This window comes from Mus musculus, chromosome 16 (genome assembly GCF_000001635.26).
Source record: "Mus musculus strain C57BL/6J chromosome 16, GRCm38.p6 C57BL/6J".
In the NCBI taxonomy this organism is placed as follows: Eukaryota; Metazoa; Chordata; class Mammalia; order Rodentia; family Muridae; genus Mus; species Mus musculus.
The window spans coordinates 34,347,219-34,371,854 of NC_000082.6; the positions used below are offsets into that span (position 1 = coordinate 34,347,219).

General features: G+C 46.5%; 1 protein-coding gene across 37 annotated transcripts in view; it reads right to left on the reverse strand.

The window, feature by feature from the left end:
* Kalrn (kalirin, RhoGEF kinase) overlaps positions 1–24,636 on the reverse strand; it is a 604,205-nt gene that overhangs the window by 378,146 nt on the left and 201,423 nt on the right. For all 37 annotated transcript variants that reach the window (XR_001781845.2, XR_001781844.2, XR_003951799.1 and 34 more), the window contains 2 exons: positions 13,599–13,791; positions 9,667–10,179 (listed from right to left, as the gene is read on the reverse strand). Coding sequence is in view for 34 of the 37 variants with exons in the window: in XM_011245955.2 (XP_011244257.1) it covers positions 9,667–10,179; positions 13,599–13,791 (706 nt within the window). In the remaining 3 variants the exon portion in view is untranslated. The remainder of the gene's footprint in view (positions 1–9,666; positions 10,180–13,598; positions 13,792–24,636) is intronic.

Consider the following 24,636-nt stretch of genomic DNA (forward strand, 5'->3'; position numbering starts at 1 on the left):
ATGAGCCCAGGCTTCACAGGTAGATCTTACACATAGCACTTGTGGGATTTATGCCCTCTGACCCTGTGACAGGACCACAGTGGAGAGTCAGAGACCCCCCAGACCCTAAACACTCCTCACAACCCTCCCTCCATATTGTTCACCCACATTCCCCCAAAGAACGTTCCAGTCAGGATACAAGTTGGAGCTGAAATACAAGATAATGGAGAAAGGAAAGGGGGGGGGAGAGAGAGAGAGAGAGAGAGAGAGAGAGAGAGAGAGAGAGAGAGAGAGAGAGAGAGAGAGAGAGAGAAACAGCGGAACAGCTTTGGGGGAAATACACCTTCACACACGGCCAGCAGGACATTATGACTTGGATTATTTTCGGGATCTAATATTTCTAATGTGCAAGGGGAGGAAATGAGAAGTAAGTACAAATTCCCAGGGCCGGCAGGCTGGAAATAATTCAGAACGCGGTGTTCTGTGTCAAGGAGGCGGGGAAGCGACATACTTCCTTGCCCTGAACCCAGTCAACAAGAGGTGGAGAGGCTCGCTGGCTTAGGTCTGGGGAGGAGGGGAGGAGACCAGTGGCCTAGAACCTTTCTCTAGAGAAAGCAGGAAATTACAAACTGCCCAGTGAGGACCTTGCCCTCCTGGCCTCCTGGGAGGTTGGCAGCTCTTTTAGAAACCTCCCTCCCATCAAAAAAGGCAGAGACAAGGGAATCCCACGGAGACTTCGACACAGCCGGCCAGCAGCCTTCCTGGTGCATGGTCATTTACCACAGCAGTGGTGAGGGTATGCAGAAAGTTACACTTGTCCTCAGGCCCTTGAGCTGCTCTATAGGATGCTGGCACATGTTACCGTCTCTCCTGTATGACAAGAAGTCTCTAAAAGACAGGCTGTGTATGGCTGCATTTGCTAGTACAAATGAGTGTGTGAGCATTTGCCAGTATATATATATATATGTCTCCCTCCCTCTTTCCCATCCTCCCCTGTGTATATGTAGGGTGGGGGCAGCACTGGCCTTAGAGAAAAATGCCATTTTCTGGTGCTGTCTACCACTCTCTCTCCCAGACAAAACTCTTCACATGTAGATTTTCTACCTGCGGGGCAGGGCTTAAACTGATGCTTACCCATACCCATGCCTTACCACATGAAGCAAACGGTAGACCAAGGGATGAACCACAGACTGGGTAACTTTAGGTGGGTCTCTGCTCTGGTACAAAATTTTCTGTGTGAAAGGAAAGGCTGTGGGTGTGAGAACACTTTCAAAGCTGACCGTCAAACACATATCATGCATTGGTATTGTGATTACTACAAAAGCACTTCACTTTGACAAATGACTGTGGAGTCAGGCAACTGCTGGCTTCCAAGACACTGGGCTGGAGGTCAGGGGAAGAAAAGAGACAATGGACCCATGTCCTGTACAGAAGGGGAGCTAGTGGAATTTCACTTCAACTGACCACCCTGATTCTGGCCACCCCACTTTGGCTCTGCTTTGGGCTCTAGGGAGTGATCAGAACTATTTATAGCTTGGGGGAAGAGAGAGAGAGAGAGAGAGAGAGAGAGAGAGAGAGAGAGAGAGAGAGAGAGAGAGAAAGAGAGAAAGAGAGAAAGAGAGAAAGAGAGAAAGAGAGAGAGAGAGAGAGAGAGAGAGAGAGAGAGAGAGAGAGAGAGAGAGAAATAAACAGACAGAAGTGAAGACTGCCCAGCAATGGGGCATCCTGGGGATGTCTTGAAATGCTAAAATGGCTAGCAGGGCAAACATTCTCAAAGAACACATGCACACAGCCCTTTCCCAGGGCCCGAGGCCTAGGTGAAGTCAGTGGTACCCATGTATCTTTTCTTGGAGCAATTAACATGAAAGCTTCCGTTACTTTATTTGTACAAAATTGCAAGAAAATAAAATGCACACATGTGCATTTGAATAGGTAGGAAATATTTCTGCCCCTATGTTTACAAAGGAATAAGACATGGGGCTGGAGAGGCGGTGGCTCAGTGGTTAAGAGCACTGACTGCTCTTCCAAAGGATCCAGGTTCACTTTCCAGCACATGTGGTGGCTCACAACCACCTGTAACAACTCCAGCTCCAAGCGACCCAGCACTCTCCTCTGTACTCTGTGTCACAGGTACACAGACATGCGAGCAGGTAAAACACTCAGACACAAAATATAAAGTAACAAAATAAACAAAATTAAATTAAAGAGACAAACTCCTAGTTGTGATACAAAGCAGAGAGTAAATGGCTTGATGTAGAAGATGACAAGAGAGGATTAATGGTTTCCCTTAGGACACTAGAAATGGCCATTATGCTCTGAGGCGACTTCAAGGATGGATACTGTTTTCAAAGACCCTTTCCTGTGGAGGCTTCCCCTTCCCATCCAATCCAGCAGGTAGGACCTCAATTTGACCTCTTTTCACTTATCTAGGCACTGCACAACCAGCTTACTTATAAGGATCCCATGAGTCTATACCTTAATTCCCAACTTCTCTCAAATATCAGTTCTTACTGTGGTCTCATTAGAAGTTATAGGAAATCATTTGAAGCAAGTCTACACACAAGTGTGCTGGTTTTGTCAACTGGACACAGTCCTAGGCACACATGGGGAAGGGACTCTCATCCAACTTGTCTGTGTACATGTATGTGGGGCGTCTTCTTAGCTGGCTGTTGATGTAGGAGGGCCCAGCCCATGGTGAGTGGTGGCCCTGGGTTGTATAAGGAAGTTGGTAGACAAGCCAGTAAACAGTTTTTCTCTATGGTTCCTGCTCCCAGGGTCCTGCCTTGGGTTCCTGCCCTCCTTTCACTCAGTGAGGGACTCTGACTCAGGAGTATAAAATGAAACAAACCCAAAACTTGTTAACCCCAAGTTCTTTTGGTGAATCTTGTATCACAGCATCAGAACCACAAACTAGGACAGTAAGAGAGTATCCCAGACATGTGGCATGGCTTCAGCAGGCTGCAGTGGGTGAAGACTACACCAGGAGTTCAGTCACGCAGAAGAAACCTACACTGTGGAAGTGGGGGATGGGGGCGCCCACTGGCCTGGCACCGTCACCTGCACCGCTCATTATATCCATTAACCCTCTTGGCAGCAGCGTGGCGTCTTAAAGCTGAGAGGTACTTAGGAGAGTATCTAAGAAAAGTTTGTTACTCCCCACAACCCCCAAATGCAACAATGCTGGAGGAGGACCTACTACAGACACAATGGGAGCACGGAGAACAAAACAGCAAGTGGTATTTCAGAACCATTGAACTATGAAAGGGAAAGGCTCTGATATTATCCAGTGTGGCAAGTTTCAGGGAAAAAAAAGCAATAAGTATTTTTAGCATGGGCCTTTATCAAACTGCTGTGAAGATTTGGATGGGTCTCCTTAGAAGGTTTCTCTATATCTCAGCCACCTCCACTGCCACTGCCACAGCTATCACAGCTGTGACCGTGGCCACACCACCCTGTCACCCCTTGAAAGATGTTTCTGTTAAGGGGATGTACTGAGCGTGACAAATGCAACATGGGAGAAGAAGGCAGATGGTACCGAGTCAGTCCCAAATCTGTGTTTTGTTCAAATATAAACGGAGGTCAGAGGTTAAAGATATGCATAGGTGTCACAATTGGTCACTGGCACCCAGGACAAATGCTAAGTGTCATTCAGCACACCTTTATTACTGCACTGGCACGGCCCCATAAATGTGAAGAGAATGTAACCGTGCAAGAATAAATATACATACAACCAAAGGTATGAAAATGAGGGCCATGGGAGAGATGAAGGGGTTGCCTTATTTTAGGTACTTCCAAAGTACATGTTTATGTAGGAAACAAATAGAACATTCTAGGTAAAGCAAAAATACTCTTCTGGTTCCAAAACTAGGAAGGAAGCCCCACTAGGTCACCCTGCTCACTGCTTGGAAATTCTGCCAAAATTAGGAATATTCACTTTCTTCTTAGAAGAGCTGTGTGCAGGCATTAAAAACTAGGCTGACTGGAGAGGCCTCAGGACAGCCCTCTTTCTTCAGAAATGAGAAGCCACGGTTTCCCAGTCATTTAATCAGTTGTATCAGGGACTCTTCTGAGTAAGTTCTCTCCCTGTGAAGATGGGAAGAGGAAGGACCTTCCTCAACCTGGACAGCAGGAGGTAAAACAATGACAGTTGTTTCCTGATACTTCTTGTGGACGTCAGCTTCTAAGTGGGCATTGTGAAGTGACGATGGCTGCCATCACACAAGACTGAGGCGTCTCACCATGTGTGGAAGGTAGGTATTTTAAGATCCTTCTCAGGTCTAATATGTTAAATGTTAGCCAAGGCTCCGAGGAAGCAGTATCTAGAGAAGAGCCTACACTGTAAAGTATCCACCCCTTTCCCTTCTGTAAGCCCTGAACCCGGTTACAGACCTTTGATTCTACACACAGCCCACCTATGGAAGAGGCCCACCCTTCTCTTTGGTTATAGGCTATGGTTATACTGCATACATTTTCCTCACATGGGGCCCACTGTAGCCCGGCCCAGATGTGGCTAAAAACAAAGCTGTATAGAACAGTATAATCCATGCCAGCCTAACAAGTAGCAAGTGGGTCTGTGTTCTTCTGTGAACACAGTGCTGTATCGGTCCATTAGTTACAGACCAGAGGGCGCTGGGCTCAGGCAGAGTGGCTCACCTCCCAGCATCGCAGGCTAGTTAAATCATCTCGGAATTACCCAACACTCCCAGCTTCCTTATTAAGGCCTCTCCATCACTCCCCAGTTCTGATGTTCCCTCTTCCCTGGGAACTCCCAGTCACAGCAGATATGCCTAGGGCAGTTCAGGTCACAGCAGATATTAAGTAAGAGTAAAGGGAGAAGGGGCGGGGCATTTAAAGCAATGGTTCTCAAACTTCAGGATGCATCAATCTTTTTATACAGCTCTTTATGTTGTGGTGACCCCAAACAAAAAAATTATTTTCATCACCACTTCACAGCTGTGATTCTGCTACTGTTATGAATCGTAATGTAAACATCTGTTGATTTTTTTTTCTTTTCTGACTGTCTTAGGCAACCTTTGTGAAAGACACAGTCAACCCCCAGAGGGTCGAGACCCACAGGTTGAGAACCTCTGATTTAGCTGGTGAGCATGCATGTGATGGTTTCAAGGTGTCTCCTCACAATAGTTTCATCAGATTATCTTAAATATGTGCTTTGTTATAGATCAGCTAAGCCTCACATCTGTTTGGCCACATAGAGAAGCAGGTGTAGATATATCTGTCTTTTTTTACTGACTAGTAGGCTACTTGGGGTTGGAAATTCCAGCCTACACATATTTACCCAAGTAGCTCATTTGTGCTCAGGACTATTTCTCTGCACTCATACTTATATAAACAGGGGGTGGGAATGCTCTATGACATCCATAGGATAGAACCTCCCCGTCTTCTTCTAAGACTTATAATACAGGGGGGCTATCACAGGGGTCAGGAAAGGTGGTAAGAGACTGCTTCATTCTCAAAGTTTGGTTCAGGAGTGGAGAGCCTCCAGCTTATTATTAATGCCCAGAGGGCAAGTAGTCACCTCTCAGGGCCAGAGGAGAGACTCTGTCCTCACCCCTGTTACAAAAATAGTTATGGAGTGGCCACCGTACTTCCTGGCAAACATGTCCCAGCTCTGGAGAGGCGTCACTGACCTCTACCAGCCCTGTGAGGAGGCCGAGGTGCAGCTCAGACAGGAACTGTTTCCCATGCCCTTGTTTAGATGTGGCTGTGCACACAGCCCTCCCTCCAAACCATCACCCCTCTGACCTCTGTCCAAAAGCACCAAATAAGTCACAGGCTGAGGCACTTAGCTCCGAGTGGCTCTTCTGAATCCATCTGGACGCAGCTCAAAAGCACTGTTTTTCACCCTGGCTCCACAGCCAGCGCAGTTTTTGTGGCAGCTGGGTCAAGTCTAAGCAGCACCTCCTCACTGACCAATGCCACCACCCTCCCCCACCTCTGCTTTGTTTTTAACATTCTCTGACTTTCTCTGACTACCTCTACCCAATACACAAACATACATTCATATACCTGCACAAATACACTTCTTTATCTTTTAAATATGATTTACTATACGGGTAGGAGTGTTTTGCCAGCATATGTATGTATGTGTGGTGCCCACAGAGATCAGAAGAGGGTGTTGGATCCCCTGGGAATGAAGTCACAAACAACTGTGAGTCCTCTCATGGTTGCTGGGAATGAATCCTGAGTCCTCTGAAAGAACAGCGTGTGTTCTTCATCCTTGCACCCTCTCTCCAGCCCCCTTCTCTCTCTAAGGTGTAGTACACATCACGGAAGATGGGTTCTAAACTGAGTTCATGGATTTAATGCAGTGATAGTAAGAGCTTAAATCTGGCGGAAATACAGCATTCCTTTCCATTATGAGCACAGAAGACTAACTATCCAGAGTTAGTGGAACCAGTTTTTTGTTTGTTTGTTTGTTTGGCTGGTTTTTTGTTTGTTTGTTTGTTTGTTTTTTGATACGAGCAGCAATGTAAGCACTTCCCTGTCACATCAGGGTGCTGTCCTGAAATGCCATCCATGTTTATCACTGTTTCCAAGTGACGGTGGCAATGAGACGTCAAGCGGATCTTGTATTTGTCACGTTAAAAAAAGAAGTTCATACTTTTTAAAGTTAATTCTATATTTTATTTGCTTTATAAACCTATGTATACTCTTTTTTATACTTAAATAAAATATTACTATGAGAAGTCCATGTGTTTCACCAGAGCAGAGGTCCAGGGCTCAGGAGGGCAGGAGCTGAGGAATACACATTAAAAGGTGTGATTTGGGGAATGAAAGAGATGACTCAGCGGGTACGAGCCCGTGCTGCAGAAGGATGAGGACCCTAGTTCAGGTCCCATAGGCCAGATGTGGCCATGTACATGCCTGTAACCTGAGCGCTACAAGGAGTAGAGACAGGAGGATCCTTAAGACTTCCTGGCTAACAGCCTAGCTCCAGGTTCAGTGAGAGAATCTCTCTCAAAGGAAAAGGCAAACACGACAGAGCTAGACACTTGATATTTTCCTCTGGCCTTTGTGTGTATGCTCAGGGTTGCACAACCACACAGAAGGCAAAGGTACCTGCACATAGCTTTATCACATGCACACGCACACACACACACACACACACACACACACACACACAGAGGAAAGTGGAACTGGAGACTTTATTCAGAATATCAATGTATTAGCCACCTAACAGGCAGTATCATTATTAACATGGGGCAAGCTCTGAGAATAGAAAGGCAACAGGGCTGCTGGAAAAGAGCTTGGGTAAGCTGTGAAGGCCAACTAAGTACTGACCCTGATTAACCAGCAGTGTGATCCTGGGCAAGCCACCGTGTCTCTATTTACCAAGGAATACTGATATCCTGTGCAGTTCTTAGGAGTATGGATTGGGAGGCCCTATGAGGACCAACAAGTGCTGGTGAGCCAAAAGGATTGCAGCTGATTCTAGAAGGGCAGCCTCCCCTACCTGAGAACTTCAGAAGCCAACATGTGTAATTTTGTCTTTGAGGTGGACATTGCAGGTGTTCTGGGAAAGCCTCTCCTAGCTTCGAGCTACAGTGATTTCCTGAAGAGCTCTAAGATCTAAAGGAAACCTAGGCAGGTGTGAGTTCTCTCATTCTGTCCTAGGAAGATGTGAGTTCTGTCATTCTGTCCTACCTCTGGCTCCCTGATATAACCACCCAGGGCCAGCATTTTCTCAACTTCAAAATGCAATCCCTGCCCCAGAGCATAGGAGATCTCAAGTGAAAAGGTCTCAAATCTCCCCAGCACTCCACTGTTTCTGTTTCTGGCTTTACCAGGAACTGGCTCCTGGCCTGACTTCTCGTCACTCAAGGAGTGATACATGGATTCTGTGATCTAAGCAAGTCAGATGGGATCAGACACAGGTGGCCATACCCCTGGGGCAGAGGTCTGAAGATAGTCAGGGAAACACTTGCATGACTCAAGAGAGGACCAAAGTTTTACTGTAGAAATAGATATGAATTCCTTAATATGTGGATTGATTTTCTTGTGATCATAAAAGATCAAAAAATATATCCATCAAAATTAAAACCACCCACAAGTTTAAAATTTATAAATTAAAATGATAAATTTATGAATTATGATAATTTTTCTATATATATAATTTGTTGATATATAGAAAGTTTTAGATCTTGATTTTACCACTTCAAAATACCTAAGATAGTTTCAATATTGGTTCTTTGTGTGAGAGAGAGAGAGAGAGAGAGAGAGAGAGAGAGAGAGAGAAACATGTACTGTTTAGGTCAGAGTGGTCAGACCTCAAGTATTGTTCCTAAAAACCTGAGCTGTCCATCTTGTTTCTTAATACTTGGTCTCTCACTGGGACCTGAAGCTTGCCTATTAGACGAGGCTGGCTGGTCACTCAAATTCAGGGATCTTACCTGTCTGTGTGTCCCCAGAGCTGAGACTGCAGCATATGCCACCCTGCCTGACATTTTATGTAAGTTCTGGAGATCAAGCTCCAGCCCTCACACTTGGAAGGCAGGTGAGCCCTTTATCAACCGAGCTCCCTCCTCAGGAGTGGTACAGGAGTTGTACAAGAGGTACAAGAGGTACAAGAGGTACAAACCTCTGTGTCAGACACTGTAAAATTCTCAGGCTCCCAAGAGAGGTCACGGTAACTAAGAACAACATCACACCTAGAAAACAAGTAAGAGGGAAGGAGCTTGTGTCCCTCTTCTTAAAGGACACTTGGTAGCAACTCTTCTTTCTCCACTTCAGCTTAAAGAAAACGGAGAGAAGATACTTTCTTGTGTTCTCAGAAAAGAGACTCCAGATGCCTTTATTCCTTTTTTTTTCCTTTCCATATCTTACTTTTCCATAACAAAGAAAAAGCTTTTGAAAATGTACTATGGTGAAAATGGTATCTTACTTGCAAAAAAGAGCTTGAAAAAGACATAGAGCTTAGAAACAGAAGACTGGATCCACAGGTCAGCTTTGTGTCAAGACAGACACCTCACGGGAGGGACTGAAAGGCTCTACAGATGAAGCAGAAATCCATTCTTGAAATAATCACTGAAAGGAAAGACTGCTATGGAAAACAACAACTTTGGTAACAGTGTTGCTGTTTTGGCTGTTGGCAGCTCAGTCCACTGGCCCATCACAGGCAGAGGGAGGTGTCTAACAACATGGATATAAACGTGGACTCTGCACCAGATGACACTGCCTGACTTAGCTAGTTCCACCCATAAAAGGGGACCATCGTAGCCAACTTACCTCTTAGGACTCTGAAGAGGCAAGTAAATCTATAGACAGCCCTAAGAACAGAGCCTGGCATACAATAAATACAATGTAAGGGCAAATTTTAACAATCAGCGGTCAATGGTCAAAAATGGGATTGAAGTAAATTTAAACTAGCTGGAACTACGAAACCAATGGGCATCGTATAAAAAGGATTTCCATCAAATGTATTCAATCAGAGACTTGGATCAACAACCCCAACCGTTTCCCTATAAAGCTGTGCCCCACCGCCCTGCAGCTCAGAACCGGCCTGCTCCCCTCCCCACCGCCCTGCAGCTCAGAACGGGCCTGCTCCTCTCCCCACCGCCCTGCAGCTCAGAACGGGCCTGCTCCTCTCCCCACCGCCCTGCAGCTCAGAACGGGCCTGCTCCCCTCCCCACCGCCCTGCAGCTCAGAACGGGCCTGCTCCTCTCCTACCTTCTCAGCATCCTGCTCGAAGAGCCGCAGCTGGAAGCACTGATCCAGCTTGAGCTTTCGCACGTGCCACATTTGGTGCAGGTGTTGTCGGGTGGAATGCAGCTTGTCCAGGAGGCTGGTGATCTTGGGTACAAGGCTCTGGAAGTCGGCACTTCCTGGGATGCAGTTGCGCCCTGAGAAGCCATCGCTGCAGCGGATGCACTGCAGTAGACGCTGCCCCTCCCGGTCCAGCTCTTCCACGGGGGCCTTCAGCACCTTTTTCTTAAGTTGCGTGTGCTCGTCGATAAGCCTCCGAGAGCCCTCCACATCCACAGGGAACTCCTTCCGGGCCAGCATCTCCTGCAGGTCCTCAAGGCGTGAGAGCAGGTGGACCGCACTGTTGAAGAACTCCTCCAGGGAGAGGCGCAACTCAATCCACTCCTCATGGTTGTAATCCAGGGAGCCGTCAAACTCCTCTGTCAGCTGGGAGGGGTCCACCAGCTTCGTGAGGCCCTCCACAGACACCATGCTTGTCTGGGAAGGAAAGACACAAAAAGAAGACACAGTGATGAGGGTTGGTGGGGGAGACACCAGGGTAGAAATAGGCAGGGGGAAGAAAAGGACAGGCCCATGCAATTAGAACCACAGCCTGACTACAGGAGGGTGAGAGGGAGTCTGGTCCACTGGTCAGGAGCCACAAATTAGCAAGAATCAGCAGGCTGAATACAAGTCTGATTGCTTCAACACACCTCTCCACCCGACTGCATTCATATCCAAGGACAGACAGCCCTGTGTTCCATCATCAGCCTTCCTCCACAGCCCGAGTTTACCACAGCTGGGCTTCCCAATTCTATAAACAAAAACTGGATGAAAAACTAATCCAGCCCCTGGCATGGGACATAGGGGCAAGTTTTCTATAACAAGCCCAAGCTTGTGGCCAGAATATCATCATAGACAGATTAAGCAATGTGGTTAGTTCTTGGGCTGCAAGTATTTCAAAGATCTCTGTTGACCAAACTGATGTGAGTTCATCTTCCCTGATTTTCTCACTGGGGATAGGTAACACTTGGGCCTTCTATTTCCTCTGTGAGGAACACTCGAAGAGCAAAGTAGAGCCTGTTGTGTCCAGAACAGTGTCTCTAGCAAACAACAACACAAGCCACCATCCTATTCACCAGTAAATACCTTTTCCTGCCTGCACAGCTTTGAGCTTCTCCTCTCTCTGGTGAAGAGGCTATGAAGGGAATTCTATGTGGATAATAACAGGACCTCCTTTCACTCACTAATTTCATGATTTCGGGCAAGCTAAGTTTTCAGAGACCCAATCCCCTTCCCTGTAGAGGAGAACTATAACAGGTTGAAACCCCTAACCTACAATCACAAATCTGAGTAAATGTGCCTATATGTGGCAATGACATAGGAGCCAGGCATGGATTAGGTGTTCCATCCCCACTCACTGTGATCATGGTAAGGCCTGTATCTAACTAGTTAGATACTAATGAGTATCTAACATACAAGCCAGTCGGAGCAGCCTGGCCCTGTATCTTTTTGCTGTCTGAGAATCTCCCCCCTTGCCCCCACACCCAACCTGAGAGACAAGAGGGAGCTTCACTGACAGGAGGGACCTGGGATCTGAAGCAGGGATCTCATACCTGCTCACTACTATCCCTCAGGCAGTGTGAGGTAATCCACACACCTGACTAGACATTGACTTCATTAGACCAGAATGGGGAGCTTTAAATGCAGCAAGCGGCAAAGAATCCTGCTAATTAGAAGTCTTGGTTACTCCAAAGCAAGGCACTTGGACAGTCAGTATTGGTAGCATCCTAGAGCCCATCAGATGGTAGGAACCTTCTCAGGCCCATCACAGACTGGAGGTAGATTCTGTGTTTTCAAAATTCCCAGGGGAATCTGTGTGCATTAACTCGGAGAATCCTCACTCCGGAGCATGGTCTCTTTTCCTTGTGGCTAGACTTCCTGCTTCTAGCAAGTTTACAGTCAGGACCTGCTCACTGTGCTGAGTGACAGCCACAGACCAAGCCTCTACAAGTCTCCCCGTCTCACAGGCCACCTTAGTCCGAGGCAGAGATTCCATCTGCTGTTTGGGTAAGACCACTACTGTTTTTTTTGATTGGTTTTTATCGAGGGGAGCCACCAGCCATCTACTTTGTACCTCTCTGGCTTAGGAGGCAAAGACAGTCTTGCTCAGCTTGGGGTAAAGAGGCTCACGGAGTGGGCAGGGTAGCTACACAGAAGCAAACGTTTACAGATTTCTAGAACTATTCTTTCCATGTTCTTCAACTTGTAAATGTAAAGGTTTGTTGTTGCTACCTCTACATAAACAAGCCAAAACATTACAAGTGTTTTCCTGCGGGACTTGGAGCTTTTGGTAGAGCCCTGGGAGAATATGATGTTTAACTGTTTTTTTTTTTTTTCACCAAGATAATTTTCTTGGGCTATTAATAGAGAGTGAGAACTTCCAAAGTCAAGAAGTCAAGCCATTTGTACTCAATTTGCAGCCAACTGGGGCCACCACCCCAACACATACGCACTCCTAGTCCTTGGGGACAGCACTCTAGAATGGGAAACTCTGAAAGATTAAACGCAGCTCAGACTTAAAAACAATCTCTTCTCCCCCCTCTCACTCTGGGCTCAAATTTGGCTAGAAGAAGAATGTTTAAAGCTCTGATTTAATCTTATGTGTCGTCATTATGAAGTCTCAAGGACTCATGTGCCCTCTGGAAAATTTAGTTTAAAGACAACATGCTTTCATGGATACATATGTCATCCTTGAAAGAAGATAGGAAAACATGAATAAAATAAAACTCTCCATTTTCTAGTCACTTTGAATAGACCACTGCAAACAACTCCATTTCTCATCCTCTTCCTTGCAGAGATAGAAGAAGAAGAAGAAGAAGAAGAAGAAGAAGAAGAGGAGGAGGAGGAGGAGGAGGAGGAGGAGGAGGAGGAGGAGGAGGAGGAGGAGGAGGAGAGAATGAAATCCGAGGGCTAAAGAGATGGCTCAGCAGTTAAGAGCATTGACTGCTCTTCCAGAGATCCTGAGTTCAATTCCCAGTAACCACATGGTGGCTCACAACCATCTGTAATGGGATCTGACGCCCTCATCTGGCCTGCATATGAGGATAGAGCAGTCATATAAAATAAATAAATCTTTAAAAAAATCCAAGATCTCACTGTTCATACTATTTTATAATCTGACTTTTAAAAATGATGCACCATGAACATTTTGTAATACTTTAAAATATTTCAATAACCTTATCAGATTTCTATACCAATGGCACCAAAATTAATGGATTTTCAGTAAAAGAAATCAACAAGTGTATATATTTGTTAATATATTATATACATATGTGTATATATACAATAAATATATGTATGTATATTGTACACATATAATTTATTGTATACATATAACACATACAAATACATATAATTACATATATATAACATATACTATTACAAAATGAACATAATAACATCATTGTTAGAATTTTGTTTGTAGTTTTAATTTGTTTTGCTTTCTTTTTTGTTTTATAAGAATAGTTTTCCAGCAGAATTACTAGACCTGTGGATATAAACTTTTTAAAAGGTTGTATAAATTGCAATGCTGTTGTCAGAAATTAATTACAAGTGTTTTCCTGCGGGAAAAATTAAAATTAATTAAATTAAAAGGTTGTATAGAATTGCAATGCTGTTGTACTTGTGCCATGTACACTCCCATCAACAGTACACAGAATTGTGTAACGATGATGTGCGTTCAGGACCATTTCCGGAGTCTCTAATTCACACCAAAAGGTATAAGGGCAAGATGGTCAAGGAATCTGCAAACCTCAGCCTTTGACATATTTAGCCATTATAGACGAGGAAGGAAAGTGTTAAAGGTACTGATTGCACAGAGGAGCAGGAAGAGGCCGACAAGGGCTGTGCCTCACCTCAAAGATGAATTTGGAGCTGCCAAAGTTGGTCTTCTGCTTCTGCCAGAAGTTGTCAGGCTTGATGATGAGGGCCACATGGATCTCGGCGGGGAAGGCTTCCTGCAGCGTCTTGAGGAGGGGCTTGATGAGATCCCACTTGGAGCCCCGCATGTCGATGATGACGGTGAAGCCACGTTTGCAAACGTCCTCACTACGGGGAGAACACAGTTCAGATGTGGTCACTGGGCAGCAGAGACTTAAGTACACAGTCAAAAAATAAAACATAAAAATAAAAAAGCAAAAATGTTATCAGGAGATTCTCGTCTTCCCTACGATGTGTACCACCCTCCCAACTCTTGTCATTTTTCTAACCAACTGAAAGGGTCTGCCCCCAACACCCCTCTGTTAAGGTTTTGTCTTTTGTTGTCTATTGTAATGTTAAGTGTGGGGGGGGGGGCAAGACCTGGAGTCTACATGCAGCCTCTGAACCCTGCCCCCAAATTAATTCTGATTGGTGAATAAAGATGCCAGCAACCGATAGCTGGGCAGAAGAGAGATAGGTGGTGTAGGGGCTTGGGTGAGAGGAGAGGGGATGGAAAGGAGAGAGCAGAAGCTGCCTTGGAAAAAGGAGAATGACCAGGAGGGAGAGGGGGGGGGGAGAGGGGAAGAGGGAGCGCCACCACTGGGGGTAGGAGTAAAGAAGATGTGGCCATGTGGGTTGGCCAATTAGAGCTAAGAGCAGCCCAGATGGAACATAGTAAATAATGAGTGATAGCTTGGGGTTATGATGGGAAGGTAGATTCCCATCATGGAGGGTAGGCAGTTGCCCAGCTCTTGTGCTGCCTAAGGCATATTTTAAAATACAAAGACTGTATGTGTGCTTTCATCCAGGAACATAAGTGGCTAAAGGCAGGTGGAAACCGTGCATCAAGAGTTTTAATAATGACTTACTACACCCGTCCTGTGCTCTGTTCATCTGACCCAGGGCTCCAGCATCGGCTTCCTCTCAGCCCTTAGCAAACACCTACATCTTCTCTAGTGCTGGTTGCACCTGGGAAGTTTATCACGTGGGTACTCAGGCTGCCCCTGATTTCTCTTTTGATTTTTATTTCCCCTTCTCTTTCCTAGGAGGAACCATGATTTCTCATTTGGATTAGAGCTCCCCATAGACAGGGACTCTACATCTCCTTAAAGATGACACACCTTCCTTGTGCCCACCCAAGCAGACGCTAGTACACTTTCCCACCTCATGCAAACCGATCCAGAGCATCTTTCCCAATGAATGGCTCTAGGATGATTTTGCCAAATTATTGACTATAAGGTATTAGTAGCATATACTTGCCAGCATTGTATTTAAGATGAATCACATGTAGTTCAAATATATATGCCACCTTTAAAATTAAGGCTGCTGAGTGATGCTGACCACCAGAGGACAGCTGGGGTGGGCTGGCTTGTGGGGAAGCCCCCAGCTATCTCATGCTCCATGCGGTGGGCCTCACAGTGGAGGCTGTTGAGATGGGGCAGCAGCTGTTGAAAACCAAATATAAGCAGCTCAAGGGAACCAAGATGCTGCTATTAAACTTATTGAAAGTTTCACTTAAACACCTAAGCCCCAACTAAAATTACTCAAAATTGAATGAAAAAGTATAGGTGAGAATCAGTGATATCTCAGTTAGGGGTCCTTCCTTCTTTTATTTCTTGGTTTATTTTACCCATCCATTTATTTTTAAACCATTTCTCTATAGACTAGTTTATTTCCTTGGGGGATCTTTCATCGAATATGGCCACTCCCAGATGGAACGTGTGTAAATTGCTGTGTGTGTGGGTTAAGCTCTCTTCACCACACATGCTTGCTTACAGCTGCTAGTTGTAAGGCCACTGTTGCCAGGCTGGGGCCACAAAAGGAAACAAAACCTTTTAGGCTTCATCCTTAAATGTCAACCAGTGACAAGAAGGATGTCTCAACTCATGGGACCAGCGTGTGTGTATGTGTGTCCCCCATGCCTGCCAGCTTGCTCAGTTAGATGGCTACTCCCTGGGTAGCACAGAGGATGTAGGAATCTGTTGCTCCCTAAACCCTGCACACCGATGGAAAGGAGTTACCACCTCATCTTCTTCAACACTTAATGAGTTCTCCCATGGCAAAGCCTTCTGATATACTCTCTGCTCTACTGTTGATACTTCCTGTGAAAACAGCCAGCTCTCTCAAGGTGCTTTGTATGTCTGCTAGACACAGCTGGGGCGGGGGTGGACTTTTTAAAAAGTCTTTAATCTTTTTTCTTTTGTAGTCCAGGTGTTATCCCTCTCCTGCTCTGCCCGCCGACAATTCCTCATCCCATTCTTCCTCTCCTATCTCCAAGAGAATGTTCCCACACCCTGCCAGGCCTCCCCATCCCCTGAGGCTTCAAGTATCTCTCACTGAGGCCAGACCAGGCAGTCCTCTGCTGAATATGTGTCAGGGGCCTCAGACCAGCTAGTGTATGCTGCTTGGTTGGTGACTCAGTGTCTGAGAGATCTCAGAGGTCCAGGTTAATTGAGACTGCTGGTCTTCCTATGGGGTTGCCCTCCTACTCAACTTCTTCCAGCCTTTCCCTAATTCAACCACAGGGGTCCCCAACTTTAACCCATTCGTTGGGTGTAAATATCTGCATCTGTATCAGTCAGCTGCTTGTTGGGTCTCTTGGAGGACAGACAGCCATGCTAGGCACTCCTGTCTGTAAGCACACCATAGGATCAGTAATTGTGTCAGGCCTTGGAGCCTCCCCTTGAGATGGGTCTCAATTTGGGCCACTCACTCAAACTCCTTTCCCTCAGTCTCTTCTCCATTTTTGTCCCTGCAGTTCTTTTAGACAGGAACAATTCTGGGTCAGAGTTTTTGACTGTGGGATGGCAACCTCATCCCTCCACTTGATGCCCCATCTTTCTACTGGAGATGGACTCTGCTCTGCGAGTTCCCACTCCCCACTGTTGGCCACTTCATTTATTTTGTGCTTATTCTGTGCTAGGAACCCTGGACACTTACCATACATTATTTCATTTTATCCTCACAAAAGTGGTTGTCTCTGTGCAGGGATGATGAGATTGCAGCATGACACTTGCATAAAGCTTTGCGACCAGCGATAAGCTCAGCAGAAATGCAAAGCTAGGTACATGGGCTCTGAGGCCTATGCTCAGATCCCCGTGGCCATCTATACCCGACCGCTCTGACAGCAAGCTCTTGGAGGAGTAGCAATGAAGGGACTGATTTAGAGAATCAGAGAGAGATGGAAGAATCCCCGAGAATGACCACTGTTCTGCAGCGAGTGCAAAGGTCAAAATTGAGGAAGCGAAAGCATGGCCAGCACACACTTGTAATCTCCACACTAAGAAGGCTGAAGCTCTACCATGGACTTATTGTAGCCTCTGGGGCAAGCACCTTCTAACACAGAAAGGCCTCAGTTCCCCAACTGTAAACTGTATAAACAGTAGTAACTACCTTAAAGGGCAAGTGTGTTAATAAGTATATGTGTATACACACACACACACACACACACACACATTATATTTTATTTAATATATACATAAAGTACTCACAGTGGGACCCAACATGTAGTAAAGCCTATCTTAGCAGTTTTATAAGAAGCTGTTGGCCGTTTAGAGAGCACATTTTTGACCATGGTGCCCACTCTCTAGCTCCATGACAGTTGCAGCCATCAGGATGAGCCTGCAGCCTTCTCAAGAGAGCAGCCCTTGGCTGTTGGATGCCACTTCTCCCAGAGAAAGCAGGGCAGTTATTTCTCCACTGTATGGCTAGGCAGGGTCCCTCTTACACGGGTGTGCCTGAGCCTGTCCCCAGTCCCTCATGAGCAGGTGACTGTGGGCAGTGGTGGGTGTTCAGAGCCTGTGCAGACCTCTGCTGAGGCTATAGTTGGACTCTAAGACCACGTGCTCTGGTGGCCTGCCCCCTCCCTAACTCTACTCTCACCCTCTTACAGATTTCTTCTGGAACTCACACTCTTCATAAACCAGTTCCTCCCAAATTTCTCTCTCAAAAAAGATGCAGCCTGACAATTCTTTTTTATTATACATTCTAAATAATGTTAATATAAGGGATGTATTTCACACATCTGTGAAATTCTGAAGGCAATTTGAGGTATGGCTTGAGACTAACAGAAAAACCAGGGGTGGAAATTTGGGTTTGGGAGTTGCCCAGTGCCTGCATTTGCTGGGTGGTACTCCCGTGAATGGACATGGGCCCATGCGTGCAGAAGAGGGTGGGACCACCCAGTGGAAACAGGGTGAAAAGATACACATACAGAGTCACAGATGTGACGACAGGAACGTTAACGGTTAAGAGAAAAAGGAGAGAAGCCTCCTGACAAAATGCAGAGGTGCCTGAGAACTAGGAGTGCAGCGTGGTATGGCTACAGTGTCAAATGCTGCAGAGGTTCATAGTAGGACCAGAATCACTGTGGTTAGTGTCTGAGAGGCCAAGGTCCAGGACCATTACCATGGAGACTGGGGGCAAAACTCAATGTCGGAGCCGTGACATTGGTGTCTAGCTGATGCCTTAAATGGTTACAAGAAAACAGCAAGGTCAGAAAGACTGCCTATGGGCCCTTGAAGTCCAGTGCCACACCACCTCTGGAAGCTGCCAGGGTCCACACGTCTCCCCAGCTTGCTCCCTCCTAAGGCTCCTGTTCCCAGCCTCCTCTCCTCTGGCTGGGGCCATTTCACCAATCAGGTTGTCACTAATAGGGCCTGCCTTCCCTTTAGGCAGTTTGCCTGTATAAGACACTTATTGGTCCAAATCAAACTTTTGATGTAGAATTCTGTATTATAAACCCAAAAAACAAAACAAAACAAAAACAAAAACAAACAAACAAACAAACAAACCACCACCAACAACAAAAAAACCTCGTGGACTTGAGAAGAGCAGGCTTTTCCATCCATTCCAAAGGTGAAAGGGGGTAGCTCTCCCCACTTTCCACCCTCTATGAAAACTACAAAGGGGCCCCTGCTCCCTCCTGTGGCTTTCTGTCCCTCCTCTTGCTTCCACAGGGATGGGGTGGGGGCTTGGGTCCCTCAGGGACCCTCTGGCAAGCTTCCCAACACATGTGATAAATCACCATTCCTTCAAACTGAGCCAGGGACTGCTCATAGACCCTGCAGGCCTCTCAGGCCCAGAAGCCATAAATGTATATACTGAATGACGGAAGATTGACCAGCCGCTTCTTGTACTCGATTCTCGAGCCTTTACTCTTTGGTTTGTTAATGTCACTGGAGCTGCTGGCACTCAGGGCGTGTGTGCTCTCTCAAAAAGGCGTTTCTACTGCTTCGTGGCACTGATTCCTCTAATCATGGTGACTTTCATTTCCACCCAGGATGCTTATTAGAAAATGCTAATTTGGAAGACACCATCCAACTATTGAGGGAAGTTGTTTTGGGATGAGGCCCAGGAGTCTCTTTCCTGACCAGTGACACCACTTCTCTCGAGTGTGGTATATGAGAGTTTAAAGATTCACTTTGCCTAAGTCAGATAGGATGCACATTAATAAACAGCATGCACCACACAGCTACATCAGAGAAAGCAACACCTGCCGTGGGAACCAATGAGCATGCTGCCTCTGTCAAGTCCCACTCTCATGTACTAGAGAATGAGGGTTCTCTGTCACTAGCACAGGCTTGGTAGGATTTCTGTCCTTATGAAATGCCTCTGGCTCTGTAGACAGGGGACATTCCCTCTCAGCCTAAGAGGTTTGCCTGAAGGGCTGGGCACAGCTTTTCCCAGGTACAGCTGACTGAGCTCAGACACTACAGAAGTGCCACCTTCCTGGGTGCCCCCCTCTATTGATCTGCAATGAAATCATGGTGGCATCTGTGTACCATTGATCTGAGCTGGTAGCTTCATCTCAATTTCTAGGCAAGTCCTGGTGGTCTCCAGGGATCTCTAGGCTCCACCCATATCTGACACCCCCCAGAGTCAACTCTTGGCCAAATGAACTCTGTTAGGATGGCTCCAGGTCTGACAGATGCAAGTGAGGAGGGTCTTAGCTGCTGAGAAGACAAGGGAGAAATAGACAGATACATAACAACTGACCCTTACTAGTCTTAGTGGCTTCCTATGCTTAGCAAGGATTATGGCTGAGAAGCCCACGACTGAAGCCAGTCCTCACAAGGGGGTGTCTCTGCAGAAGGCTTGGCTCCCCACTCTCCATCCGTCTTCTGAGTACACACTTAATGTGGCTCATCTCTTAGCCCTGAGCCAGAGTCACCCCAACCCAGTTTCAAAATTACAGAACTTGATGGCCTTAGCCTGGGGAGTAAGAACTAGGTTCTTCAAGGCACAGCCATGCTGGTAACTGGACAGGAGAGCCAAATACTGTGCATGCTAGGCAACCCCACGCTAGGACATCACACTGGGTACCGTCTGACTGCAGGGAGCCAAGTACCACTTCCCCCATCTCACTTCCTAATCACTCACTCCTGTGCTCCGTCCCAGGTCTCGGCCTGAACAAAGCCCACCCGTCTCATCAGAATCCATCATGGCCATGTTAGTGAACCACACTGGATGTGACTCATAGCCACAACCAAAGACTAGATCTTAATACCACCTTTTCCTCTCCTGACACAGATCTCCTGTGTCACAGTGGTCATCACCCCATAAGACAGACATGCCACTCCTGCTTCTCCCGACTGCCGTTAGTTGCCTTCTGGGTTATGCTTGCCTCTCTCATCCCTCCATGTCCCTGTGTTTGCCCACTCCAATCCCACCTTTGCCTAGAGAGCGTCTAATCGGCTTTCAAATCTCAACGTACAAGGCTCTTCCTCCAGGAAGTCCTCCTCTCTCACTATCCACTCCCCTCACAGTCAAGAAGGTCTTCTAACCTTGTGCTTACCTGGCAAGGCATCTGTCAAATGAGTTAACTATGAACAGGCTCTGAGTGATCAATACCTGTGTCCCTCTATAGATCGATATGGCTTCACAGGGAAGACTTAGGATTGGGGTTCAGCAAAGTGCACAAGCATGAGGACCTGAGTTCGATCCCCTAGAATCCACATAAAACGTGAAGTGTGGTATGTGTCTGCAATCCTAGTTTGGGGAAGGAGAGAACAGACAACGTCTGAGCTAGCTGGCTGGCCAGCCTAGCTTACCTGGCAACCTTTGAGCCACTGAGAGACCCTGTCTCAAAAAAACAAGGTGGACAACTGAGGAATGTCACCTGAGGTTGGCCTTCAGCCAAACACACACATACACATTGCTGTACATATGAATACATGCATATGCACATGCACACTCACACAATGATAAAGGAAAAAGGAGAACCTAGTTAAGAAGGTGCTCATAAAGAACATACCATTACCTAAATATGCCATACTATCCATTGATTCATTCACCCAACAAGTACTTACTGAGTATTGATTTTTGTAGCTGACCTAAATCTAGGGATCTGGAATATAAATGTGCACAAAGGCAGAAAGAATCGTGAACATTATATTCTAGAAGGAGAGCTAGATGCTACACAGTGCTAAAGAGAGTGGGCAATACGGAAGAACTCGTCAGATACTTGGGGCAAGTCACTTGAAGAGCAGATATTTACATATCTGGGTATCTAAACCCTGAGAAAAGACCAAGAAAAGAACTCAGGCAGAAAGAGCAGGCCACGCCCAAACCCTGGGGGAGAGGTGAGGACCACCTGTGTGTTGCTCTGCCACCAAGCAGGAGACAGGAAAAGTGGAGTTGAGTGAGGAAGCAGGGGACCAGCAGTCATATGGGGCTAGTGTGCTGTATTGTGAAGACAAGACCACAAGCTGGAGAGGCATCAATTATCACCCCAAACACTGCAGCGTGAAACAGCAAAGACGGGACATCATATGCTAATTTTAAAAAATAGCTTTTACTGATTATCTGAGGTTCTGTGTATGGTAAGTACTTTATATACAATATGTAATTTATCCCTCACATGAAACTCTGTACAGAGCAATATCACTCCTACTGTATGGTTACAATGTCATGGATGTTTGGTGTAACCTGTGTGAATGCAAAAGCCCCAAATCAGGACGAGGCCACCCTGACTTCCCCACGGGGCACTGTAAGGCACCTATCAGTTGGTCTTCACTGTGCTCTGGCCTGACTCTTTTTGTCCCAGTCAATATGTCACCTGAAATTCACCCTGTTCCCACGAATGTCTGGCAGATTCTCACTGTAACTAGCTACTGCAATAAATATAACATGAGATAACATGAGTCTATCCTGGAGGTGGCTGGAGGCAGAGATCAGCAGCAAACTCCCCTCCAGCTGACCAGCAGAGCAGGCAAAGCTGCCCTTTGCTTACTAGGACTGCTTTGTTAGCAAGATGGTTAGCAGTGTGTGTGTGTGTGTGTGTGTGTGTGTGTGTGTGTGTGTGTGTGTATGGGGTGTTAGAATACTAGTGTGGAGTCCAGGAAAGACCAGTGTTTGGGCTTGGGTTGGGTTGGGATGGGACATAATTGACCTGTAAATCAGACCTATTCATAAGGTTATCAAATGTTGGTGACAAATTCAAAGGCTAGCCTGGTCACTGAGGGAATAATTCAGAGAGGAAGGACAATTCACACCAAGGACTCTCTGTTTAATGCCACTCCACTGTTACGATGTTATAGCTACAGACAAGAATGCCAGCTGCAGACTAGGTACAGAGGAGCCTGGAGACGTCTTACCCATGGCTCCTGGTTAGACTTCTATGCTTGGAGACATCACCATGAATAAGTAGTGAACAGAGCAGAGAAAGAAAAGAACAGCAGCCTCAAACAAGCCATTTGCTCTCTACTTGCTGCTCCCAAGCTCCGTCCATCCTTCTACGAACTGAATGAACTGAAAGAGAAAGGGAGAAACTGCTCCCCTTGATCCATCCCTGCTGGGATTCTACATCATCCTCAGAAGCATGGAGACCCTGGCTATGGTCTCAGGATCCATTGAATCTGCTCTGCGCTCCTCACTGGGTCTTGCCAGTTCTCTGCTGATTGCCACAAACCAGGCCACACCTGCTTTCCTAAATAACCAGCAGTCAGCAGGTGTGGGAGAAAACTGTTAAGGACACATTAGCACTTGCTTTGAGCTTTTCTAATCTGTATAAACAAGAACACTGGAGCACTGTCAGCAATCATGGCTCAGAGGGCCTCTCCGTGACTGCTCGTCCAAAGGGGAGAGTAGGAGCAGAAGGCTTCCTATGCCTGCCACAGATGTCTCTCCTTCGGGTCACTGTGAGGCCACCATTAGCTAATGTTCTACTGGGGTGTGATTTAGATGTCACTGAGGCCACCTAGGGAGCCATACTAATTAACCCAAATATTTGGTTTTTGCTCTTGTTTTGGTTCATTGGAAGACTGTCTCCTATACCAGTTATTATACTAAAGGTTTAGTGTTTTGTGTGTCTGTGCATAGTCACATGTCCATGTATGTGGGGAACAGGGTGCACCTGCATAAATGTGCTCCTATGTGTGGATGCCAGAGGTCAGCCTCAGTTATCTCTCCTCCAGGGTTACCCATGCACTTTGTTTTTTAGAGATAGTGTCTCTTATTAGCCTGGAGCGTGACCAATAGGCTCGGCTGTCTGGCCAGAGAGCACCAAGAATCAGCTTTTCTCTGCTTCCATTTTTTTTTAATGCAAATGTTGTGGATGGTACCCAGGTCATCATGTTTGTTGAGCCATCTCATCCCCAGCTGGTGTCTTTTCTATGCCATGCAACAAACTATCTTTTGTCTCTGAATCTTGTTCTATGAGGGTCAGAGGATGACGCTGGGTATAGTACAAGATGATGCTTTACCCTAAATGTATAACCTTAAATGTAACATGCAGCCTATGTGCTACAAACAACCAAGGATAGCTATGAATGAAGACTAATACAAGTCTGTAAGCTGTTGTGTTACAATGTTACAAAACTGTACAGCCTGGATGATTCTGATTGAAGGGTGTAGGGTGGGGCTGTCCTGCCCCTCCCCCCTGCCCCCACTGCTTCTAGCACAGGCATTTAAGGTATACTGTGCTTCAGTCCACTTCCAGGACAAGGACGCACGCCCTGTCAGCTGCACTCCCAGGTTTGGCAGGACTAGTGTTCTGGTCAGATACTCAGGGAAACCAGAAGCAGAAGGCAACTAAGGAAGTTTGGTGCTTTCTAACTCTTTAAAACGCATTACCTAATTTCACCCAGATGAGTCTGTTTACAAAAGCCAGGAGCAGGGAGTGGCCACTTCAGTGTTTCTTCCTGAATGAGGAAAAGTGGAATATTAAACAGCAGTGACCCAGGCTTTAGGGTTCCACCCAGCATTTCCAAGCCCCATCATCAAGTGGGAGCTCAAAGGCCCAGTCCTCAGCAGAACTTCTCATCCTTCCACCATCTCTAAAGCTACCTTTAAACAAGCATACATGTGCAAATGAAGTATGGCCAGAAAGGAAAAAGATTATCCATCCTGAAGATGTTCAAAGAGTCCTGGTAAAGGGACTTGCAAAGAGCTCTGGGACCAGTGTGAGAAGGGTGGGCGCAGTGGAGGCATGCAGCCTCCCAGAGGAGAAACCACCCTTCCTCCTGCAAGAGGCCATCCAGCTTGTGGCACCACCCCATGCAGCCTTTGTCATTAGCAAGGTCTTTTCAGCTGGACTCTGAAGGAGCTTCTGTTCACAAAGGAGGAAGGACACTGGCAGCGGCAGCTGGCCCAAGATGTGGTGGAAGAAGGAACTGCCCTCTCCGAGAGAAGACTGCCTTGGACACTCAGGAACACTGCAGCCACTGCCCATCTGCAAGGCTAGGAGGCCGCAAGTTCAGGGGCAGGTGGGATGGGAACAGACATGGTTGCCTAGGGCATGACCTCTCTCCTTTTCTTCCTGTTACTCAGAACATGAAGCAGAAAGGAAATGGACACCAAAGCAGTGGATGGAAAGAAAGAAAAGAACAATCTGGAAACTGATGTCTCTGTCCTCCCCTCTGCCTCCCTCTCCCTCTGCAGCAAACCAGAGCCTTGCACCTACACTTTCTCTTCACCTGCCAGTCTGACCAAGTCTGAAGGATGGAAAAACCTGTTTTAACCTAAAGAAAGCAA